The sequence below is a fragment of the Eucalyptus grandis genome, chromosome 8 (genome assembly GCF_016545825.1).
Source record: "Eucalyptus grandis isolate ANBG69807.140 chromosome 8, ASM1654582v1, whole genome shotgun sequence".
NCBI classification, from domain to species: domain Eukaryota; kingdom Viridiplantae; phylum Streptophyta; class Magnoliopsida; order Myrtales; family Myrtaceae; genus Eucalyptus; species Eucalyptus grandis.
This window is the reverse complement of record NC_052619.1, coordinates 24,173,178-24,194,803: the sequence shown is the minus strand read 5'-3', so window position 1 is coordinate 24,194,803 and position 21,626 is coordinate 24,173,178. Positions and strand designations below refer to the sequence as shown.

General features: G+C 38.7%; 1 protein-coding gene across 1 annotated transcript; it reads left to right on the top strand.

The window, feature by feature from the left end:
* Positions 1–14,401: 14,401 nt before the first annotated feature.
* Positions 14,402–18,853, top strand: LOC104457266 (estradiol 17-beta-dehydrogenase 1). The gene is made up of 5 exons (XM_010072202.3): positions 14,402–14,882; positions 15,172–15,431; positions 15,685–15,778; positions 15,915–16,026; positions 18,291–18,853. The coding sequence occupies exons 1-5, from the start codon at positions 14,747–14,749 to the stop codon at positions 18,541–18,543; spliced, it is 855 nt and encodes a 284-aa protein (XP_010070504.2). The 5' UTR covers positions 14,402–14,746; the 3' UTR covers positions 18,544–18,853.
* Positions 18,854–21,626: the final 2,773 nt, after the last annotated feature.

Sequence of the window (21,626 nt, the reverse complement as noted above, 5' to 3'; positions counted from 1 at the left end):
TGGGAAAAAATTTATTTCTTGAGTTGTTTTGAGAATAAAAATAATTTTGTTTTTATTTTTTATTTCTCTTTCAAATATATTCTCGGGAAAAAAAAATTAACAAACACATCTTTGTTCTATTTTTGTTCTGGAGAACAAAAGAACAAAACCAAGTGTTCCCTAAAGTGTTATCAAACAGCATCAACTTGGAACTTGAAATTCAAGGGCTCTGGGCTCCACCTTCTCTCCCCGAATCCCAGCTTCTTTTGTCCATTGGAAAGATGAAGCTCGCTTCTCCATCACCCCATTTCCCAGAAGCAATTGACAGGAACTTTTGCTCTCATCAGCGTCGTCATCCTCTACAAAAGCTTCCTTCTTCCGCCATCATTAACTTCTCACGGTTCCAAATTTGATTTTTTTTTTCTTTCCTTGGGAGCTTTCTCACGGTTCACTACCGCCGCTGCCGCCTCCTCACTCCAGCAGCTGCACTGTGCACGACGGCGATCGACCACCAGCCTCGACCACTGGACATGAGCACTTCCAGCCAAGCCTCCACCTCTCCACCAACTCCGTTAGCTCCCGCCCGCGTCTCACGACGACCCAATAAATGTCCTGAGGTGATACAGATCTCGCCCAGGATGAGCGGCCTCAGATGACGCGGCATTAGGGCCGTGAGACCTCATATGACGCGACAATGAGGCCGCGTGAGCCCGGCAAGTTGCCGCCACCGGCCGGTGTCCCTCGAGCTCCTCCGCTGGCGTCCTGATTAGGTGAACGTATGTTTGTTCTCCTCAACCGCTGTCCTGGTGCAGATCTCAGTTAAGCCTCGTGTGACCTTAGGTGAGTCCTAGGACCTCAAGTGATATGACACTGAGACCGCGCAATGCCAATCAAAGCTCGGTTAAGCCGTTATCTTGTGAGATCTGTGCTCGGCCGGTCAAATCTGTCATGCATTAGGGAATGTGATCTATAGTGGGAGTGAAGGTAAAAATAGAATTTAAATAGTTCAGTCAAGGCAAAGTTCAAAGAGAAAAAATTATTAAGTGTATGAAGTGGGATTCTAAAAATGCCGAAAGTCATTGCCTATTTTGGGAATTGTATTATGCTAAAGGGCCAAGGGCCTTTGGCAATATGTTATTCTAATCATAGCATTCCGCTCAGTTTTTAGTTCAATTAATTAGTTAAGATTTTGATGTCACTTATAAGGATGGTTCCATTAATTAGTAGCCGGTTTCTGATTTCAGGATAAGAACCGATCGCCCTTGCTTAGAGGGATTTTATAGTTAAGAATGTGAATTTTTCCCATCACATAAGGCCGGTGAGCTTTCTCAAAAGTTCGGCATCCTTGAGCCGAAAATTTAAGAGCGGGCCTGACAAGTGAACTGGTCTAAGATCGGCTCGGTTGAAGCAACTTGCTTCTTGAGCCCAATTCAGGATCTTATTGTTTATCGGCCCTTCTACTAGTGGGTTATATCCCTAGCTCATAATCTATAATTCTTTTTCGATTGTCCTGTTTGTAACCAAAGAAAATAAGTGCTAATACAGACTTTGCACAACGTGGGAAAGTTTCTTGATTCTCTTGATAATTTCGATGTACACATAAAGCAAATGTGGCGCCACATTAGCAAAGACCCTTCGGAGTAGATAATAGAAAAACTAAAAAGAGGAAGGACAAAAAAGGACGGGGAGGGGGTGCGGTAGTTCTGTAGTTGTTGCCAACCTCACCGGCCCTCTAACTGGAGTCATATGACCCTTCCCCAACCATAATGATTGTCTTGTGAACACAATGCAAATAGACCTAATTATGAACCTGATTAGGGATAAGTATGATTCTAAGGTAGAACTTGGAATCGAAGAACCGAACTGGTGGGAACCTCTCTAATTCTTGGTTTCAAGATATGTAGAGTAAGTTCCAGATTCTAAATATTGAAAAACATATTTTAACGGGTAAGGTTCAAAGTTCTGTCTAGTTTCAAGTTCTAGGTAGACAGAACTTTGAACCTGGAACTTTCATGCAATTCTTTGATCTGTGATGTCCAATAATGAGTGTTTAATCTAGAACTACTAATCTAAACTCTCATTTCATGTCTAAGACTTTTTTTTTGGTTAATATTTCATATTTTTTGTGTATATAAATACAAGTTGTGGTTAGTGAAATATAGCAACAAATGGTGGTTATTAAATGTAATGATTCACCATAATTGTTCAATTAATAAAATAAATGGAACCTAGGACCTCATAACTAATGATGGGATATGTTTCAAGTTTAAGGTATGCATAATAGGTTTCAAGTTCAACAAAATGAGGAACATATTCCAATGGGTAAGATTCAGGTTCCAAGTAGAATTTATACAGAATTTGGAACCGTTTACCCCTAGACCTAATAGCCTGTGGGTTTGCCCTAACCCAATTTGAGCCACACGAGCCTTGAGACTATTTGGGCGAGCTTGAGTAAGGGTATTTAATGAGGAGACTCGGTCTAGCCTAGTTGGACCTAAGCCAAGCCCCACTCAACTCGAAAATTTATATGTAGAGTGAATGACTTAATGCTGTTTTTTGTACTACAATCACTTGTCAATATAAGTTGAATATTCATAAACAACTTTTTAAACTAGGACAAAGGCCAATGTCATGATCCATCATCCATGCTTGTGTCCCTGGCGGTGCCATATATTGCATAGTTTTGTTTTCAATTGTCGACTCCTTTCTTTTTTCTTTTTTATAAAACCGGGGTGGGGTCGTTAAAGCTCAATTTCGCGAGTCTCTTCCTTTTGAGCTGTATTTCTAGTCCTCCACAACCTCTTTTGAATGTTCTTTGTTATGAAGCTCATCTGGGTTGGTCTCTTCATCTATATAAAAGGAGAAGAATTTTCTGACCCAAAGAAAACAAGTCGTCGACTCCTTTCATTTTCATAGATTCTAGAGTTGTGGTCCTTTGAGAAAAAAATAAAAAAGGTTATAATGAGAATCTCAATTTCTATCGTGGCCTTAAAGTGATTCTAAGAAATATGGGTCCTCCAATTCATTGATGACGGAAGATTACGTGGGGTCCTGATAAAATCTTCCTGCCCCCCCAAAATTTAATTTTTCATCTAATAACTACGTCAAATTTAGTGACCCACGTGATAAATTTGCCGCTGAAAAAATTGCCTGACTTATGTAGGATAGGGACGAATCATGATAACTTCATCGATCCACTTCAACATTTCCGACAAAGAAGTACCGCTACAAAATGAGAGAAAGTGTCCAATTAATTTTAAACATTTTGTACGGATATCAATTCAGTTAAAACTTTCCCATATTATTAATTTAATTTTAAACATTTGTGCAAAATTCTAATGTAATCATTAAGGTTAATTTTCGCTAAAAATAGCTAACGTAAGAATGTGCTACATAGAACGATCGGTGATAATTTATCACCACGTCATAATTTTTGACTAAAATTGATTGGAATGATTATATTGGAATTTTATGAAAATGTTTAGAATTGAATTAGCAAAATTGAAAAGTTTATGATTGAATTGATATCTTTACTATATGATTAGGACTAATTGGGTGATTTTCCCTTACAAAAAGGGCAGCACTTGTAAGCATATTAAAATATAAATATTTTGATTTTTAAAGCTTTAATTAAACATGATACGACTAAAGCATTGCAAAATTTGCTTTAGTTGTTTAACAAGTGTTAATGAGATACTCATATATAAGATACTTGCAACATATACAAGAAGGCCACCATTTTTCGTGTGCAAGCAATGATACGCCAAAAACAAAAGGCTTAAATTATATATATATATATATATAAAAAGGAAATAAAAAAGAAAAGAATGTTGATGCATGTTAATGAGGCTTAATGGAAGAAACTTATAAGAAGTATACAAAGGGGTTAAATTCGTTCAAAGCTTCAAAACATAATGTTGACAATTAAATTTTTCGCTTTCAAATGTCTCTTTTCGCATGTCCTAGAAACTATGATCCAAGTCATTCATATGGTTGGAAGTTGGCTGAGCTCCTGGATCCCTCAATTAATATCGAAAATGGACCTTTCCCACCGTCAATCCTTTCCCGAATCCTGATTGAGCTAGCCAATGATTGATGGATGGAGATGTGGCCCAGCTAAGATCCATTTTAGAAACTAGGAGTGATTGGTTTCAAGGTGTACAGGTTTTAGATTCGGAACCTGTTATCGACTATGTTAGAACTGGTTATTAATTTTTGGAACTTTGAATTTGCCATTTTTGCCTTTGAATTGATTCTGGAGCCAACTCTTTTTTCCAATTTGGCTCCAAGTTCTATTGAGAACCCATTTTCCCCTTTTTCTGGTTTCATTATATAAAAATAATATGAGTAATGAAACGATTCAAAGTAAAAGGCGAACAGCAGAAATCCCTACCTCCCAAAAGTAACAATTCATAAGATGAACACATAGTCACGTACGTTATAAATACTAAAAAGTTCAAACATGTAATATAAAACATAAATTATAAAACTCCATACCTCATTCATCTATATAAATATTGCTCAAAACAAACAACATAGTTAAATTTGCAACAAATTTATATAAATCCTCAACCTAGAGGTCAAAAATAGAAAAACTAGAGTTTTTACCTTTTTCTTTTTAGCTTTATGAAACCGCTCCAAAACTGGTTTTGTCAATTTGGTTTCGTTCCTCGATGGGTCTTCAATTAGAATCAGGAACTAAACTACTTCCCACCAGTTCCAAAAATTTGGAATCGGAAAATGGGTCCTGTTTTCAAGATGGAACGATCTGATCCCCGCGTAGAACCGATCTGGTTGCCGATCTTTATTAGAAACCATACTAGAAGGAACGGCCTTGAGTTTGGAATTGAATCAAAGGGGGAAAAGCAACATTTTGGCAAGTAGATACGCTCCGATTTAATGAGCTTGTGGAGAGAGGGAGGACCAGTCCCAAGATTGAACCCGTTGAATGAAACCCGATCCAGTTTGAAGTGTGGGAAGCAAGGTCGGCATCGTGCGAACGGAAGTTGCATCCTCAAGGAGAAGTCTCACTAGGACTTTAAGTTTATTGATATGTTCAGATCAGACCGACGCAAGCTGTGAAATTATGGATTACGGAAATCCAAGTTGTCTTCTGGTTTTGGGCCTTGGTGTGCCAAGACTGTGCAGAAGAATTCTTCACTTTGCACCCAACTTGGAGAGACCTTTTTCATGAGATCAAAACTATGCCGCACAACTGTATCTTCCAAAGTTTCATGAAGTTTGTGTTCAAGTCGGGAAATTCTTGTGCCCAGAATTTCTGTTATTATTATTTTCTTTTTTGTGAGATTAAGAAATTATTTTGAGGGGAAATGTGTAAAAAGAATGACCAAAAAGCACTAAACATAATTGTGCACATGTCAATTCAGCATACGAGCCACATACCATTAGAAACTAGACCCAAAATCGTTAGTTTAATTGTTAAACTCTACGAGTTATCCGCTGCTAGTGCTTGCCGTCCGCCAAATTTAATCACATCTGATGTCGTTTCCATAGACTATTTCTTTCAACCGACACCCTTTTTCAATCTAGGAGTTGAGAGGAAATTCATTCTCACGAGAAAAGATACCAGTGATGTATAACCAAGCCTCCCAAACCTTCTAACTTGGGCTGGCGGAAGTGAGGGGATCTCCTAACTGGTCTAGAATAGGTCAATGATGATTCCGGACTGTCATTAAGCAAAGGACGAGAAATCAAGTTGAAATCATTGGGGTTTCTTGAAGTTCGTACAATAAGCAAGCATGACAGAGGGTTAATTGCCTGCACCAAACAATCCGTTAAATAGTACTAACTTTTCACTTTAACTGAAATCCAATTAACCTTGACCAAAATTGCTATCAGGCAAGCTCCGTTAAAGACACCATTTGATATGGGGGAAAGAATTACCATCACCCAGTCAACAGCAAGGGTTTGGAGACCATTAGCTTGAGAGAGAGAGAAAATGTTCCATTTGAAATTTGAAACCTACCTACTAGAACAAGTTCCTTATTTTTGGGAACATGAAATTTACTTTGCATACTTTGGAACCTAAAACTCATATATTGTCATAAGTTCTCAATTCCACCTTTGATAATTATCATTTCCTGCTACAATTCATTAACCATAATTTATATTTAAATACAAAAAAAAAATGAAATATTAACAAAATAAAAGTCTCACTCATATGATGGAAGCTTATATTAATGATTCCAAATTATACATTTATCATTGGATGGATCACGCGAAGACATAGACCAACAAAAACACAAAAACTTATTTCAGGTTCCAAGTTTCAAGTTCCACCTACTTAGAATTTTGAATTACTTATCAAAACAAGTTTCCCAATTTTTTCAACCCGAGCCTACCCTACATACCTTATAATTTAGAACCATATAGGTTCCCACTTGTTCAGTTTCAAGCTTTATCTTGTAATCATGCTCACCTTTATGAGAGAATGAATTTAGCCCATGTAGATCAAGTCATACTAGTTGGGAAATATTTCTTGATTGATCACTCTGTTGAGCAAATTAGGAGGAAGAAGAACGATATGATTTAGGAACTTGGAATCACAGTTAAAACGAAGGGCAAATCATTTTATTCCTTCTCTATATATGTCTAGCTCAACAAGAGGGTAAATAGATGTTGGTCAAGGGAAGTTTAGGTCCCCTCCACACCTAATACAGCCCCAAAAGCAACGATCGGGTATCAAAGGAGGATCCCATGTTAGCCGTGCTTCAATCATTGACACGCACGGACGAAATAAATGGACTTGAATTTGCATGTGGAAATTGCACCAGCGAAAGCGAGAGGGATACGAGTCCTTAACGCCAATTGCATCAGTCCTACACGGTGCACGTTACGCATATCGCCCTCCAACTCACCCACCGCCGACATAAATTCGAGCAAACAGCGTCGCCCTCGCCAAGTTCGGTCATGATGACAAGGAGTATTTCAGCGTTTACTCCAGTCAATTGCAGGTCTGCCGAAATCCCTCATAATTAAAGAGGAGGGGTCCCTGCCATTCTTATTAGGGTTTTGAACATTGTGTCGAAAGGGCATGGAAAAAAACCCATTTGACTCATCCTCAGCTAGGAATGTAAGTAGCTTTTGTCCAACTGTCAATGCAGATGCAGAAACAGTTTGTATGTTGGGGCTAATGCAGATTCCAAGGAGACAGTGAAGGCCACCGAGAAGATAAGAACTATAGCAAGATGATGTTAGCTTTATAATGCTGTCTCAGATTTCAAGGATCGAAAAGTGAGGAACCAAAATTGAACACCGAGAGGACATGTGAGCTCATTAATGGCCACAGCCGAACTCCAGCTGCATCCCATCCAAGATGCAGCCAAGGCGGGGCCAAGGCAAGTTGAATTGAGAGGGAGCTCATTAAAAGTTCTTCTTGTCTCCATCCCTCTTTCTCAATCTCTCGAGGCTTCCTTTCCCTATATGCTCACAGACTGACATTTCCCAAGGAGAGAGAATGTATTTTGTGGTTCTTTTGGGAATTTTATGATAATGACTGTACGCAAAACGTTTCATCCTTTATCCCCTGCGTTCTTTCTCAAATTCTATGGGCGAGATGGCATGTGTCAATTGCCTTTTTTCTTCCTTTTCTTTTTCGTTTTTAGATAATTATGCGACTTTATTTAGGATTCTCTTCTCTGTGATCGGTAGACGTCCATCAATTTGAAAACTTCTAGTTTCTAGTTCAATTTCCATGCAAAATCGCAAACATCAGTCCTCTTGATTATAAGAATTAGAATTGTAGTCCTTTTTAACTGCGTAACTTCAAGGAACGCGAAAGCTTTGAGCACAGGAAGCACCTTTCGGTTTAAGATAAGTATAAATTCAGTAGTTGAATCGGCTGTGCATCACGGTCGAGTTTAGCGACATGTGATGATTCACTGTTGTGGTGGAACGGAGACTTGCCGATTCTTCCCCCATGTCCTTTTCAGGGGTCAATGACCCCGCCGAGATGCAAACCGATCCCATAAATGAGAGAATCCACGGCTACTGCAATTAGAACTTGGGCCATCCCTGACGCAAGTAATGTACAAGCTTAAAAAGGAGAGAGATGCGACAGGACTCGCTTTTGGTCCCCCAAGCTTTCATGATTGAATCTTTTCGGGGGGAGGGAGGAGGGCCATTTTTTAGCCTCTCTCCTATTCCTCTCCCCTTGCTGCATGACTCAAACGGGCGTGAGCCAAGCTGGAGTCCTTATCTTGCCGCGTTCTTTACCTGAGCAGAGGAGTCCTACTTCCCAACTAGGTGGCTGCATCTGTTTAGAGTCTGCGTTTGTTCTTTCGAGTGCGGTGTAGCTTTTCTCTTCTTCTCGCGTCTTTCCTTTTGGCTTCCTAGCCAAATCCAAGAAAGTTTATATCATGCATTCGTCTAGTCAAATAGATGGAAGCGACATTTACTTACCTTGATATAAGGGACGTGTTCTCCTACATTTTTAATTCCAAGAACTTTTTCCAAACTAATCAGGTAACTAGGATATAACATTGAATATCATCTATATTTATATTTACATAAATTTATATGTGGGTGACATACACAGTTTGTAACGCACTAATTCAAGACATGATTCGAGAAAACAATGGATGGATGAAGGATCCGAGAGGATACTTCTTTTATGGCTTCAACGTACTCGAGATTCATGAACATTTGATCAGTTTTAAAATAGGACAGTTCTGGTCAGATCTTACCAGTTGGAGAATGAGTTGGAGAAGTGAGGCAAGAAGACAGGGGTGGTGGGCAGTGAGTGGGGCTCTACTGTAGGGTTCTGTGTATAATTGATGATGACAATGATTGGGGACGCAGAGAGCGCAAATTCTGAGGTGAAGGTGGTGGTGGTGGTGAGGGAGGATACGTACGATGCAAGTGGCAAAAGCGAAAGGTATGACATGAAAGGTCTTGGTCCTCGTATATCTAGGAGAAAGAGTATCGTAACTTTTTCTTTGAGCTCTGTTAACATAATAATTTTTTAAATACTATAAAAATAATAATTTATTATGAAATATAAATTTTTTTAAAAAAATAATTGGAGAGTTATACCATAAATATAATTTATTATGACATAACTTTTAATTAATCACTTAAATTTCATTATTAAAAAAAAACCTAAATATCATAAATATGACCAATCAATGATCAATTGAAGAGTTATACATAACTCATTTGAGGGCCGCATAAAAGTTATGCCACTTAATTAATCAAAAAAATAGTTATACATCCTAAGTGAGCGTCGCATAAATATTATGATACTTATGTTGTTAGTTCTCCCAATAAGTGAGTTTTTCAGAAAGGCAATGTCGCCTCAATTAGAAAACAAATAAAAAGATGCGTAGATTGAAAAAAGAGAGTAAAAACAATGCTTTTTTATTGCTCTTCTTCCCTTCTTTAATAATTGTCTTCGCAATATCCACCTTCTAGTGCTGTCTTCTTAGCTGCAAGGGGTCCATGGAGAGGTTCTTAATATATATATATATATATATATATATATTTGGTCCAAGGCGGATTTTAAAGATATATAAAACTGCACCATTTATTCTTTTTAATAAATACGTCCACTTGGTTACAATGTACGTGTCGTAAAAATAAAAAAGCAAAATCACATTTTGCATCTTTATAGCACTTACTGCATAACGTCATAATGTAAAAATTAAAAGTAGCAAAAATTGTCGCATATTTGTGTTTGCTAACGAGAAAACTTGGTAAATAAAGAACATAGAAATCATGTAAAGATTGAATATATTCAGAAATAAGGAGAGTAAGAAAGTGAAAAGAGAGAGAAAAAGCACAGGACGTGAATTTGATTTAGTTTTCTTGCTCTTAAAATTTTTAGAATTTTAATTGATATTCTAATATCCTCAGTGATTTTTATTTATTTTTAGAGTGTCAAGTATTTTGACCGAAGAATTTTGACCCAAGGGGACAGATAGAGGCATCGAGAGACAGAATATTGTCTAGGGGCAGATAGAGCTATCACGAGACAGAATATTGTCTAGATAGAATTGAATCTACAGTCATATTCATATTCATATTCAACCCCATATAACTTATTGACAATAAACTGTTGTTTCTTATTGATTTTGTTCACAAAATAATCCATCGAAGAACGACTCTGTAACATTGAAAATTAAAATAAAATCAAAACTGTAATTACTAAAGAATTCTTAAAAAAAATAATAAAAGAAATGGAAAATATATACTTAATTTAGCCCATGTGAATTTAATGCGAATCACTCGATTTATGTAATCTATATTCAATTTATACTATACGCTACCTCCACCTACTGTATACATCCCTATTTTTAAAGAAAAATTGCATAGGTCGTCGGATCATTGATTCAAAAGATTGGACAATTATAATTTTCAATCAAATGTTGAATAAGGCAGTTTTTTTTTTGGGGGTTGAAATACATAAGACAGTTTATGTGTACATTCTCTTTACGCTAATGAGACCGTGTTCTTTATTTTGTGTAATAATTCCTCCGGAGGAATTGATTAAAATAAATGTTAAAAAATATTAAATTTTCCTATAAAAATCTTGAGATTCTAAATTTCAATTTAATAATACCTTAATAATTCAATTTGTTCCCTTAACCAATCCAAATCTCATTTTCTTTTTGTTAGGCTAACCATTTTTGCACACGTACAAGGCGTGCCTTTTTTGTTGCTAGTAAAAAAGAAAGAGAAAAGGAAGAGCTGAAAGAAGAAAAGAAAGGAGTTGGGGGAATCTAAGCAAAGCAATGCAAAGACATAAAGGGGAGACTCGCAAGGCAAGAATGTCTAAGCAAGAGGAGGCAGCGATTTAGACATCGACGACGCAGATTCGTCCGTCAATCCTCAATAAAGTTTCTTCGCTCACTCACACAAGTCTTCTTCTTCTTTAATTTGATATAGCAGGCTCGATGAAGGATATTTGAAGGAAGAAAAAGCACAATTGAAATCCTTTAAAAGTAATATGCTCACTTTACTTTATATAACAATATCGACAAATCCAAAACCACTTTCAATTTCAAAATTGTGTTTACAAAATTCCAACATTGTCACAAGTGGCTGATAGTGAAAACAAAATATTACACACTATACAAAATTTATTTTTTTTAAGAACAAACAAAAATGATCTTGTTTTTTTAATAAAACTCTTAATACTCTAAAGTTCAATTAAAAACTATGGTAATAATTTAAATGTGTTTCCTAAAGTAATCCAAATTCCAAATCACACACCTTTACTTTTTTTGTTACATTTTAATCATTTTTGCACACAACCATTTTTGCAAAATGCCTCTCTAGTCTCCATAAGGAGGCAGCGACTACAATATCAAAAATGCAAAAGATTCATCCCTCAATCCTTGTTATATTTTCTTTACTCACTCACCCAAGTCTTCTTCTTTTAGTTTGATCAAATAGAGCTCGAGGACGGATATTTGGGGGAAGTAAAAACGAGTGAGATCACATAAAAGTACTACTCTCAAGAGGAGAGGATCCTTGTGTTATGGCATTGACATTAGAATGGCTTTTAAGGTCTTGTCGATTAGGTGAATCACCCGGGCCTACTTTGCAGTCTTTGTGGTCTAGACTATTTACTGAATCAGATGGATCCGATGGGAGGCTGGATTTTCTACAAGTGGCGTAAAGAAAGTCTGACCATCTATCAAAGGACGAAAAAAAAAAAAAGAAGAAAGAATGGTTAATGTAGAAAACAATATTTTTGAAGGACAGATGGGACGATTGCGTAACCAATAAAACTCTCGAAGATACTAAATTCCAATTCAATACTATCGTAATAATTAAAAATTTGTTTCCAAAACTGATCCTAATACCAAATTACACTCTTTCTTCTTTTTAGTAGATTTTAATTATTTTTCCACACATATAAGGTGTGCCATTTTTGCTAGTAAAGAAGAAAAAGAAAATGGAAGAGTTGATAACAAATAAAAGGAGCTGAGGGAAGCAAAGCAAAGACATAAATGAAAGACTAGCAAGGGGAGGATGCCTTTTCAAGAGTAGGCGGTGACTGAGTCGTCAACGACGTAGATTCATTATTCAATCCTCATTAAGTTTCTCTTCACTCACTCCCATAAGTTATTTTCTTTTTCCTTTTCAATTTGTTCAAATAAAGCTTGAATAATCATATTTTGAGGAAGAAAAAAACAGATTGAGATTGCGATATTCCCTCTTTGCTTTATAATCTTATACCCAAAACAACTTTCGACTTCTAGGCGTGGAAATTTCATTAATGTCCATATGTGATTAAAATAAATGGTAAAAGCAAAAGAAAAAAAAAAGGGGGTACAAAGTAGTAATTTTTAAGGACCAACAAAATGATCGCATTTTCCAATAAAAACCCTCAATTTTTTTTTTAAAAAAAAAAAATTAGTTATATATAGTGTTAATATCATGACAAACTCAAAACTAGTAAACTTGCAATAAATTTACTTAAAACTAAATTTTTATATTTGTGATAAATTTACCCTCAATTAATTTATGTTAAATTAGATTAATATTATGAAAAATCATAAACTAATGAACGAAAGGTAAAAATTTAAATTGGTACAATCATCAATTGTCATATGTCATCCAATTAATAATTTGATGATAAATTTTAATGAAAACTAATGGAGATATATGTTATAGGTATACCAATTTATAATTTTTAATAATCAAAAAATGAGTTTTGAGTAAATTTATTGCATGTGTACCAGTTTAGGGTTCTTTCATGGTATTAATCTTTAAATATAATCCAAATTATTTTAAGGTAAAATCCCAAATAAGGACCCAAATTGCTTTTCTTTTATCAAAAAATGATTTAAAGTGAAGTCTGTTTCAAATAAGGATGCAAAATTGTCATTTAGTCTTAAAGAAGGACCTCACTTGTCGGCCGGTGAACAGATGCATTTTTTATTCATATTCTGGTAGCTTGATCAGAGGTATTTTTGTCCATTTCTTTTAAAAAAAAATTGATTGTCTTGTTTTTTTGGGGGGTCAATGGTTGCACTATTCATCATCTTCTTCATCCTCCTTTCGTCTTCTTCTCAAGACCATCAAACTTGGGAAGGGTCGGCAAGCGCCGGTTGTTGGTGAGGGTTGGCGAGGTCTGGATGCCCATCGTCGCAGTGAGCGAGGGTTGGACGCCCATCGCCGGCAGTGAGCGAGGGCTTGTAGGCCGACCCTCGCTAGATCTGGCGAGGGTGGCCTTGGTGGTGGCCGGCAAGGGCCGTCGACCCCTCGGCCGCGGGCAAGGGCTTGTAGGCCCTCGTTGGCCCTTATTAGTGGCCTGTTCATCTAATCGCAAGCGGAGGCAGGGAAGGTCGCCCCTTGTAGGGATTCTATTGTCACTGGACTATGAGTAGCTAAGCTAGATCAATATCGTCTTCGTCAAGCGTCGTCGAGAGGAAGGAATTATAGCTAACATACGCCAAAACTTTGAGTCGCGTTCTTCCGTGGACGTTCTTTTAACATCCTCGGAATTAGGCTAACGAAGGAGAGATGAAATTTTTCGAGAGAAATGTGAGGGCATACAAAAATTAGATTTTAATCAAGAGAGAGAAAACGGATTGAGGATGAGCATGGCATCGGGGAGGGCACCGAGCATGGGGAGGAGGAGGCCGCCGATGATGCCGAGCCCCAAGATCTCTAGCAGCAGCTTGCTGCCATTTGGACAAACTTGATGGGCGAGCCCTCGCCTAGGGCTAGTGAGGTTGGCAACCTCGCTGATGGCTGCGAGAGGCGACCTCTCCCACCTCCGCCCGCGATTAGATGAATCGGCCACTAACAAGGGCCAACGAGGGCCTACAAGCCCTTGCCTGTACCTAGCGAGGGCTCGACGGCCGCTGCCGAGGCCACCCTCGCCAAATCTGGCGAGGGTTGGCCTGCAAGCCCTTGCCTGCGATCAACGAGAGCTTGGCGGCCCTTGCCCACTGCTGATGATGGGTGTCCAGCCTTGAGGGCTAGCGCTCGATGGCGCTTCCCAAGTTCAATGGTCTTGAGGAGAATACGAACAGGGGACGAAGAAGATGATGAACAGTGCAACCATCGACCCAAAATAAAAAAGAACAAGACAACCAAATTTTTTTAAAAAAAAAAATGGACAAAAATACCCCTAATCAAGCCACCTTAGGAATATGAATCGAAATGCATCTATTCACCGACCGGCGAGGGAGGTCTTTTGTTTAGACTAAATGAACATTGTGGGTCCTTATTTGAGACAGAGTTCACTCCAGGTCATATTTTGAGAAAAGAAATGCACTATAGGTTTTTACTTGAGATTTTTTTATTATTTTAATTGATTCCCTAATCTAATTTGAATTCGAAGTGACACTACTTTTCTTTTTGTTAGATTTTTAATTTTTATTTTCTTTTGCGCACGTATAAGTGGGCCTCTTTTCGGCTAAGTAAAAAATCAGACAGACAAGGCAAGAGTCGGAAAAAAAGGGGGAGAGTTGGGGGAACCGAAGCGAAAGCAAAAGACATAAGAGGAGGGGGAGAGTCCTAGCCTAGGCGAGAATGCCTCTCGAAGAGGAGGCAGCGATCCAGACACCGACGACCCGGATTGACCCCTCGATCCTCGCTAAATCCTCTTCGTTCGCTCGCTCGCACGGATCTCCTCTTCCTCCTCCTTCATCCTCTCCTTCTTCAGTTCGATCGAGTGAGTTCGAGGGAGGATCGATTTGGGTTCTCTTGATTCTTGATTCTTTGACCTGGGTCGTCGCTCTCTCTGCAACTCGACTTCGAGGAGGAGGAGGAGGAGGAGGGTGGAAGGATGCGAAGCATGGCCAGCTCCGCCGCCTCCAAGGGCATCGTCGCCATTGTCGGCGTCGGCCCTAAGCTCGGCCGATCCGTCGCCCGCAAGTTCGCCCACGAGGGCCACACCGTCGCCATCCTCGCCCGCGACCTCGGTCTGTCTGTGTGTCTGTCTGTCTCTCTCTCTCTCAATCACACGAAATCTAGGCCAATCTCTGCGTAATCTCCAAATCTTGACAAAACCCTTTTACAATTCCCCAAGAATCTGTCCTTTCTTTCTTCTGAGGGGAAAACGAGGGTCAGTCGCAGTAGGAAGTCATAATTTCATCTTTTACCGGTTTTTTTTCCTTCAAATAAAACTGCTTGCAAAACACCTTGTAGCTTTCGATGGATGATGAAGAAGCGCCGACTGGATTTTATGTAGTTATATTGGCGATTGCGCAGGACGGTTGTCTAGGTTCGCCGACGAGATAGCGAGGGAGGAGAAGGCGCAGGTGTTCGCCATAAGGATAGACTGCTCGGACACGAAGAGCATCCGGGAGGCGTTCGAGGGCGTGCTGTCCCTCGGCTTCGTCGAGATCCTGGTGTACAACGCGTACCAGCCCGTGCCGTGGCTCCCCACCGCCTTTGCCGACCTCCGCCTCGACGCCTTCGAGAAGTCCCTCGCCGTCTCCGCCGTCGGTGCCTTCCACTGCGCTCAACAGGTAACAGTCTCCACGCTCGCCCTCCCGCGTCCGAGTCTGACCTTAATCTTTCGTGATCCACGAGATGGTTTTTGAAACTCCATATGAATTTCCGCGTCTTCATCCAAGGAGGCCGGTCATTGCAAAAGAATTCTTCATCTACATCTCTCTCTCTCTCTCTCCCCCTTCTTATTCTGAACCTTTTTTTCTGCATTATCCTGAGGAATTCAGCTGTTTAGCTAAGAGGGCGTCGGTGTTTTTGACTGACGAACAGGTTCTGCCCGGGATGGTGGAGCGAGGCAGAGGGACGATCCTCTTCACCGGCTGCTCAGCCTCTCTCAACGGCATTGCAGGCTTCTCTGAATTATGTAACTTTCTATCAAAACCATCTCAGTTTCTTCTTTCCTTTCTATTTCAAATTTGCACATGATAATCAACGAACGTCCGTTAGAACTTAAGAAGAGGTGGAGTCGATTGATACGAGGGAGTCCGTGAAATTCGCAGGCTGCGGGAAGTTCGCATTGAGGGCGCTGTCGCAGTGCTTGGCTAGAGAGTTCCAGCCGCTTGGAGTGCACGTCGCTCATGTCATCCTCGACGGCGTCGTCGGTCCACCGAGGTTCCTTCTCTTCTCTCTTTATCCACCTTGTTCCTCTCTCTTTTTTGCTTTTCACTCTTTATCTATTAATCTAGAACGATATGAAAAACATAGCTTCGTAATTTACGAACTTCTGAACAAAACCCGTTGTTCAAAAGATCGAATTATCCCTCCTTGCAAACTTGTTTAAGGTATTGCTTAGGGTTTGGGTGATTTATTTTTGGTTGATTTTTAGTTTTTTTTTTTTTTTTTTGGGTGAGCGTGAGAATTTATGATTTGGGTTAGGCATTTTTAGAAAAAGGAGTTTTTTTTTTTAAGTAAGAATATATTAATAATTGTTACGAAAGTGTAAAGCGCATTTGCTAAAATTATCCAACCCCCCCCCCCTTTTTTTTTTGTTGAGAAATATCCAGCCCCCTTTTTGGGTAGCAGCATTTTGGCTTTTTAAAAGGGATGTTTTAGACCTTCTTTGGAGTATCTTGGCAAGTGCCTCCAAAAAAGGTTCGAAGCATCTCCAAGAAATTGAACTTCCTAGGATATTTGGCAAGTGCCCGGAAAAAGCTGAAAGCATCTGGTCTAAATATGTAACAAGACCAATCCAATAGTTAAAAGTTTCAGCCTCAAATAAATTTTTTTTTTTTTTTAAAAAGTCCAATGCAAATCCATATATATTATCCTTAGTGAATCATGATAGCGTAATATTAAAGGAATGAAATTCCAAATTTGTATGTAAGTTAAAATTCTTAAATTCACAATTCTCAAAGGGGCAATATGGTAATTCAAATGTAAATAAATTTCTAGCATTCAAAAAAATCATAATTTCCTAATTTCCTGCATCTTTAAAACACTCTCCATATTCCAATTTGAATAACCCACATCTTGTTTTGGCAAGCTAAACCCTTATCACTTTCCAGTTAACAAAAGAACATAGACAAAAAAAACTTCAAAATATTTAATTTTATATAATACATTTATGTGTTATTTATCTTCACTCACGTAATTTTGAAATTGAAGTTCCTAGAACTGCAATATGAGAATAATGCTTGAGCTTTCATGAATATCAATCTCCGTAACTAAATATTCATTGCCAACACAACGATTAAACTTAATAACACTTGAGTTTTTGACAATTCTAGTGTGACCGCCGTGTTAAACTTGGCCTTCATTTTGTTTAATTGCTTTTGGAAAATCTCGAAATTTAATAAGACTATAAAATGCAGAAAAATAAGTTTTTTTTTTTTTTTTTTTTTTTTTGGGGTCGGCAGAAAAAAAAAAAGTTGTACAATTTGTTTCTCGGCACTTTTGTAATTTTCCTGAAGTGACCCTCTTTTGTCCCGTTTCAAGGTGGGTGATATAAGCAAGCGTGGCCTTATTAGCGCCTTTTATGAAACGGCGGGTGGGGCCCACCGGGTTTTGTCGCTTTCTGTCCCGTCATTAATAAGCTAGTGGATGAAGTGAAGATGACGTAATATTTGGCAAAAATATCTTCGAAGAGATTTTCCTTTTGAATTTGTACTTTTTGTTTTTCTTTTAAATATTGAGAAGAAGAACCGTATAAAAACTAAGAGTTTACAATCAAGCACATCCGATCCTAAATTTGTGAAATCCAATTATTAAATTCGAATTATTTATCAAGTTAATTCTTAAATATGTTGAGGTTTATGGATGAATCAACGGCATCTTTAAAAGAGAAGCATATAAGAAATTTTACGACAATGTAAGAATCATTTTAGAATAATTACACAATAATATACTCACTTAACCAACATACGAGTTAACGAAATCATCAAAATCAAATTCTTTAGAAAGCCAAAACACACATTGGCTAAGTTCACTAATGATTTTTTCTTTTTCTTTTTCTAATGAGTGTGTGAATAGAATGGTATTTTTTAGTAGAAAATAAGTTCTAATAAAAGCGCAAAGATGCTTGAGCCAGTGATAAGAGAGTCACCCATCTTCCATGAGGTTCAATTTCATGTCATGAGCGAATGGCTGGTTGTGCTTTACCTAGCTACGTCATATGTCCTAATTGATAGTATCTTGGCAAGACTTTAGTGACTGAGTTGCTTAGTCTCAATCATGACTTAACCCAAACGTTTCTCAGCAAATTTAGGATTAATCATTAACGCAGGACCCCGCTTCTCGTCCTTTAATTAATACGAAGAAAATTCTCATTAATTGAACATGTTTGCCGTCACCAACATGGAAACAACGAGAAGACAGTTGTGATTGATGAATATGATGGTGATGATGATGATAAGCAGCAATGAATGGTGAAATTGCAGGGGACCATCGACGGCACATAGACCGTTGGTTGGGGAACAACCACAGCAAAGCTTCAGCGCAGGAGGAGATCACGGGTCCGGGTCCACGTCCACATCCACGTCCGCGACCGCGCCCGCGGCCGCGCCCGGGTCAATCTCCACGGTGATGGACCCCGATGCGGTGGCTCAGACCTACTGGCACTTGCACGTTCAGGACCGAGCCGCCTGGACCCAGGAGATCGACCTTCGCCCCGCCAATCTCCGATCCTTCTAGTAGTCCCTACTCACAAAAGGAAATTTACCCTGTCAATTCCGTGGTCCGAAGAGGAGAAGAACGAGTTCGTTTGTCATTAAATTATGAGATCACACAAAGGGAAGAGGTCGAAGAATTTTTTACAAAGAAAAAATGGGCCTCCATAGTCTCCTACTTGACTCTCTTTGGATCGAGTTGATTTGTAGATAAACGTCAGATAAGTGAGCTCCATTTGTGACCTTGCTTTGATTGCTTTCGTAAGTCGGAATGTAAGATAACTTTCGTGGCAATGAGTGGAATTTCATTTATGAAAAGTTTCTCCTTCGGATCACATGCGATCGCGAAAGTAGCTAGTAGCGTGAGCATATATTGATGAAAGAGATATAATGAAAGAGTAAACCTATTAAAATAGGTCATAGACCCATTTCTTCACCCTTATATAAAAAGGCTAGATTGTTATATGAATTAATTATATTCCGTAAATGAGTCATAATTGGATTTAAACATAATATCAGTATCAAATGGACCATAAATGTGTTCAAAACTCACTTGAACCTATCTCATCTCTACAATCTCTCTTCATTCTTTCTCGCCATCACTTGAGCTCACACTCACTAAATCCAAACTCTCATCTTAGTTTGAGTATGAGTATAATATTGGTCAATTGGGTTTTGTGTGAGTTAGATTTGGCATAAATCATTAAAATTGCACCGCATGAAAATGGGTCAAAATGAGTGATATTGGTCCATTTAGATAGGACTATTTTCAATCCGACTTAAATTCGATCCAATCCACCCGTTTGATTAGTCTAGTGAAGATATAGTGAACTAGTGTATAAGTCGAGGTCAGCACCTCTTTGAGGTCGCTATGAGTCTAACGAAGATATAGTGAACTGATGTGTAAGTTGAGGAAACACATTTTTGAGGTCACCATGAATCTAGCGAAGATACATCAAACTAGTTTGTAAGTCAAGGTCAGCACCTCATTTTCCATGGTTTTAGCCCGCGCATGCTCAAGTTTGGCTGTCGTGGCGGGGCCAAAGCGCACAGAATTGGTACATACGCAATTCGTATTCAAAGCGTCACGTACGTTCGCAGCCCTTTTTGCGGCAACATATTGTACGAGTGATTGGGGAATCCGAACGCGGGGGGGAACGAAAGGTCGCTCTCTCCTGGTCCACGAGAGAACGTGAGTTGGGAAGCAAGATGGGAAACAATGTTGCATGGACATCAAGGGGACTTCGTGTCCGAATTTAGAACATATATACCTCCTTTTGTCCTTTGACAAGGAACTCTCCCCCATTGGAAAAAAGCACACAACCCGAAAGAAAATGATTAGAAATTGCATTTCACTTTATATGCAAAGTGGGTCTTCCTATTGGGGAGGCTCATCGCCCACTTGCCCCCTTCCCATTCGGCATTTACATCGCACGGTGTGGGTCTAGGTATTTCAATCTCCCGTGATTTTTAAAGTTGTTTGGACAGCCACAATCTTTATTTTTAGCTGTGGGGAATCATCTGATTATGAATAAAACTTTTTCGCAAGTGATATTTATCCACCTCTGATTTGAGAGTCCTGATCGCCCACTATCTTAGTGACCATCAATTCTATCTTAACTATTTGTGAAAATTGCTTTTTGACCGATGGCGTGTGTTATAATTGCTTGATAGAGTCACTGTCATGTGAGGCCGCATGACTCGTTTGTGCCGACAGTTCCAAGGGGAGAAGAGTCTTTATATATGATCCTTCAAATTCTAGAACATGAAATGGAGTGGAAAATTTGGAGTTAAGAAGAAACAGAGATGAAAATTTTAGAGTATGTGTACTTCAAAATCTCTTACCCTACTATCATAAAGCTTTTCTCTCTTTTTTTGGCGTTTTCTTGCATAAAATTAAAGAAGGGAACAAAAAATAACACCATGTGAATCTTATGTGGTACAATTAATATTGATATGGAAAATTTTTAATTCTTTTTGAAAATTTTCTGAATATATTTCTTTTTTTTTCCTTATCATTTTGTCCTCTTTTTAAAAAATATTTTCTTATTCCCCTTTGTTGATCCACAACCTCAATGATTGCTAATGGAGGTCACCGATTATAAGGCAAGGATCATGACACCCTTGCCTAGCCCAAATTTGACAAGGGCCTTGACACCCTCGCAGACCACAAAGAGGAATCGTGGCCCCTTGCCTATGTGGACGACGTTTAGTGGCCATCGCCAAGGCCACGGACCAATAGAGGGACATAAGAGAAAAGGAAAACAGGAAAAAAAAAAAAAAAAAAAGGACGGGGGAAAGGAAAAAAATAAGAAAAATGATAAAAACTGTCAATCTTGGCAATTTCTGATCAAAATTGATTAAGACGACTACATTAGCAAACTGTTAAAAAAAATGTAGGACTAAATTGAATAAACTAAAAAGTTCAAGACCAAATTGGCCACAGTAAAACATATATAGAACTTTTTTGACAATTATCCTTGTAATAACATATTAACTAGCAGCAAAGAGACAAGAATTCGCACGGGATTTTTTCCATTTGTGTAATAGCGTATTTTATAGATGTAGATATAGATAAACACATTCTATGGTCGGACATGCTTAATATCTCCAACGTTCCCTCAATATCATCTGGTCATCTCTCGCTCCATTTGCGGGTGCCATACTTGTTCCTTCCCTGGCCAATTGAGTTGATCCAATTCAGTGTGAATAGCAGCATCAAGGGAGAAGAAACTAAATGAGGAAATATGGACTAAGGATGGACTTCTTCAACCTCGTCCTGAATTGCGGTGTGAGAGAGGAAGAAGAGCAAACGCTCGAATAGAATGTAATCCATCTCATCTTTTAATGTTTTCATGTTGAAATTGACCGTTCGTTCCTTTCGGCCTTTTCTCTCAAAGGTAGGTTCGATCCTTTGCAATGTCAAGTTAAGAAAGATTTTGGGAAATTTCTTATTATTAGTGAAAAGGGTGCGAATGGGTAATCAGCATCACTGATCTCATAAGCATCACCATAAGAGTTCTATACTCACGACAAAATGTTCGTTTTGAGTCCTCTTGTCCTAGCTAGTAGGAGTAGAGTCGGGGTTATCTTATGTCATGACATAGC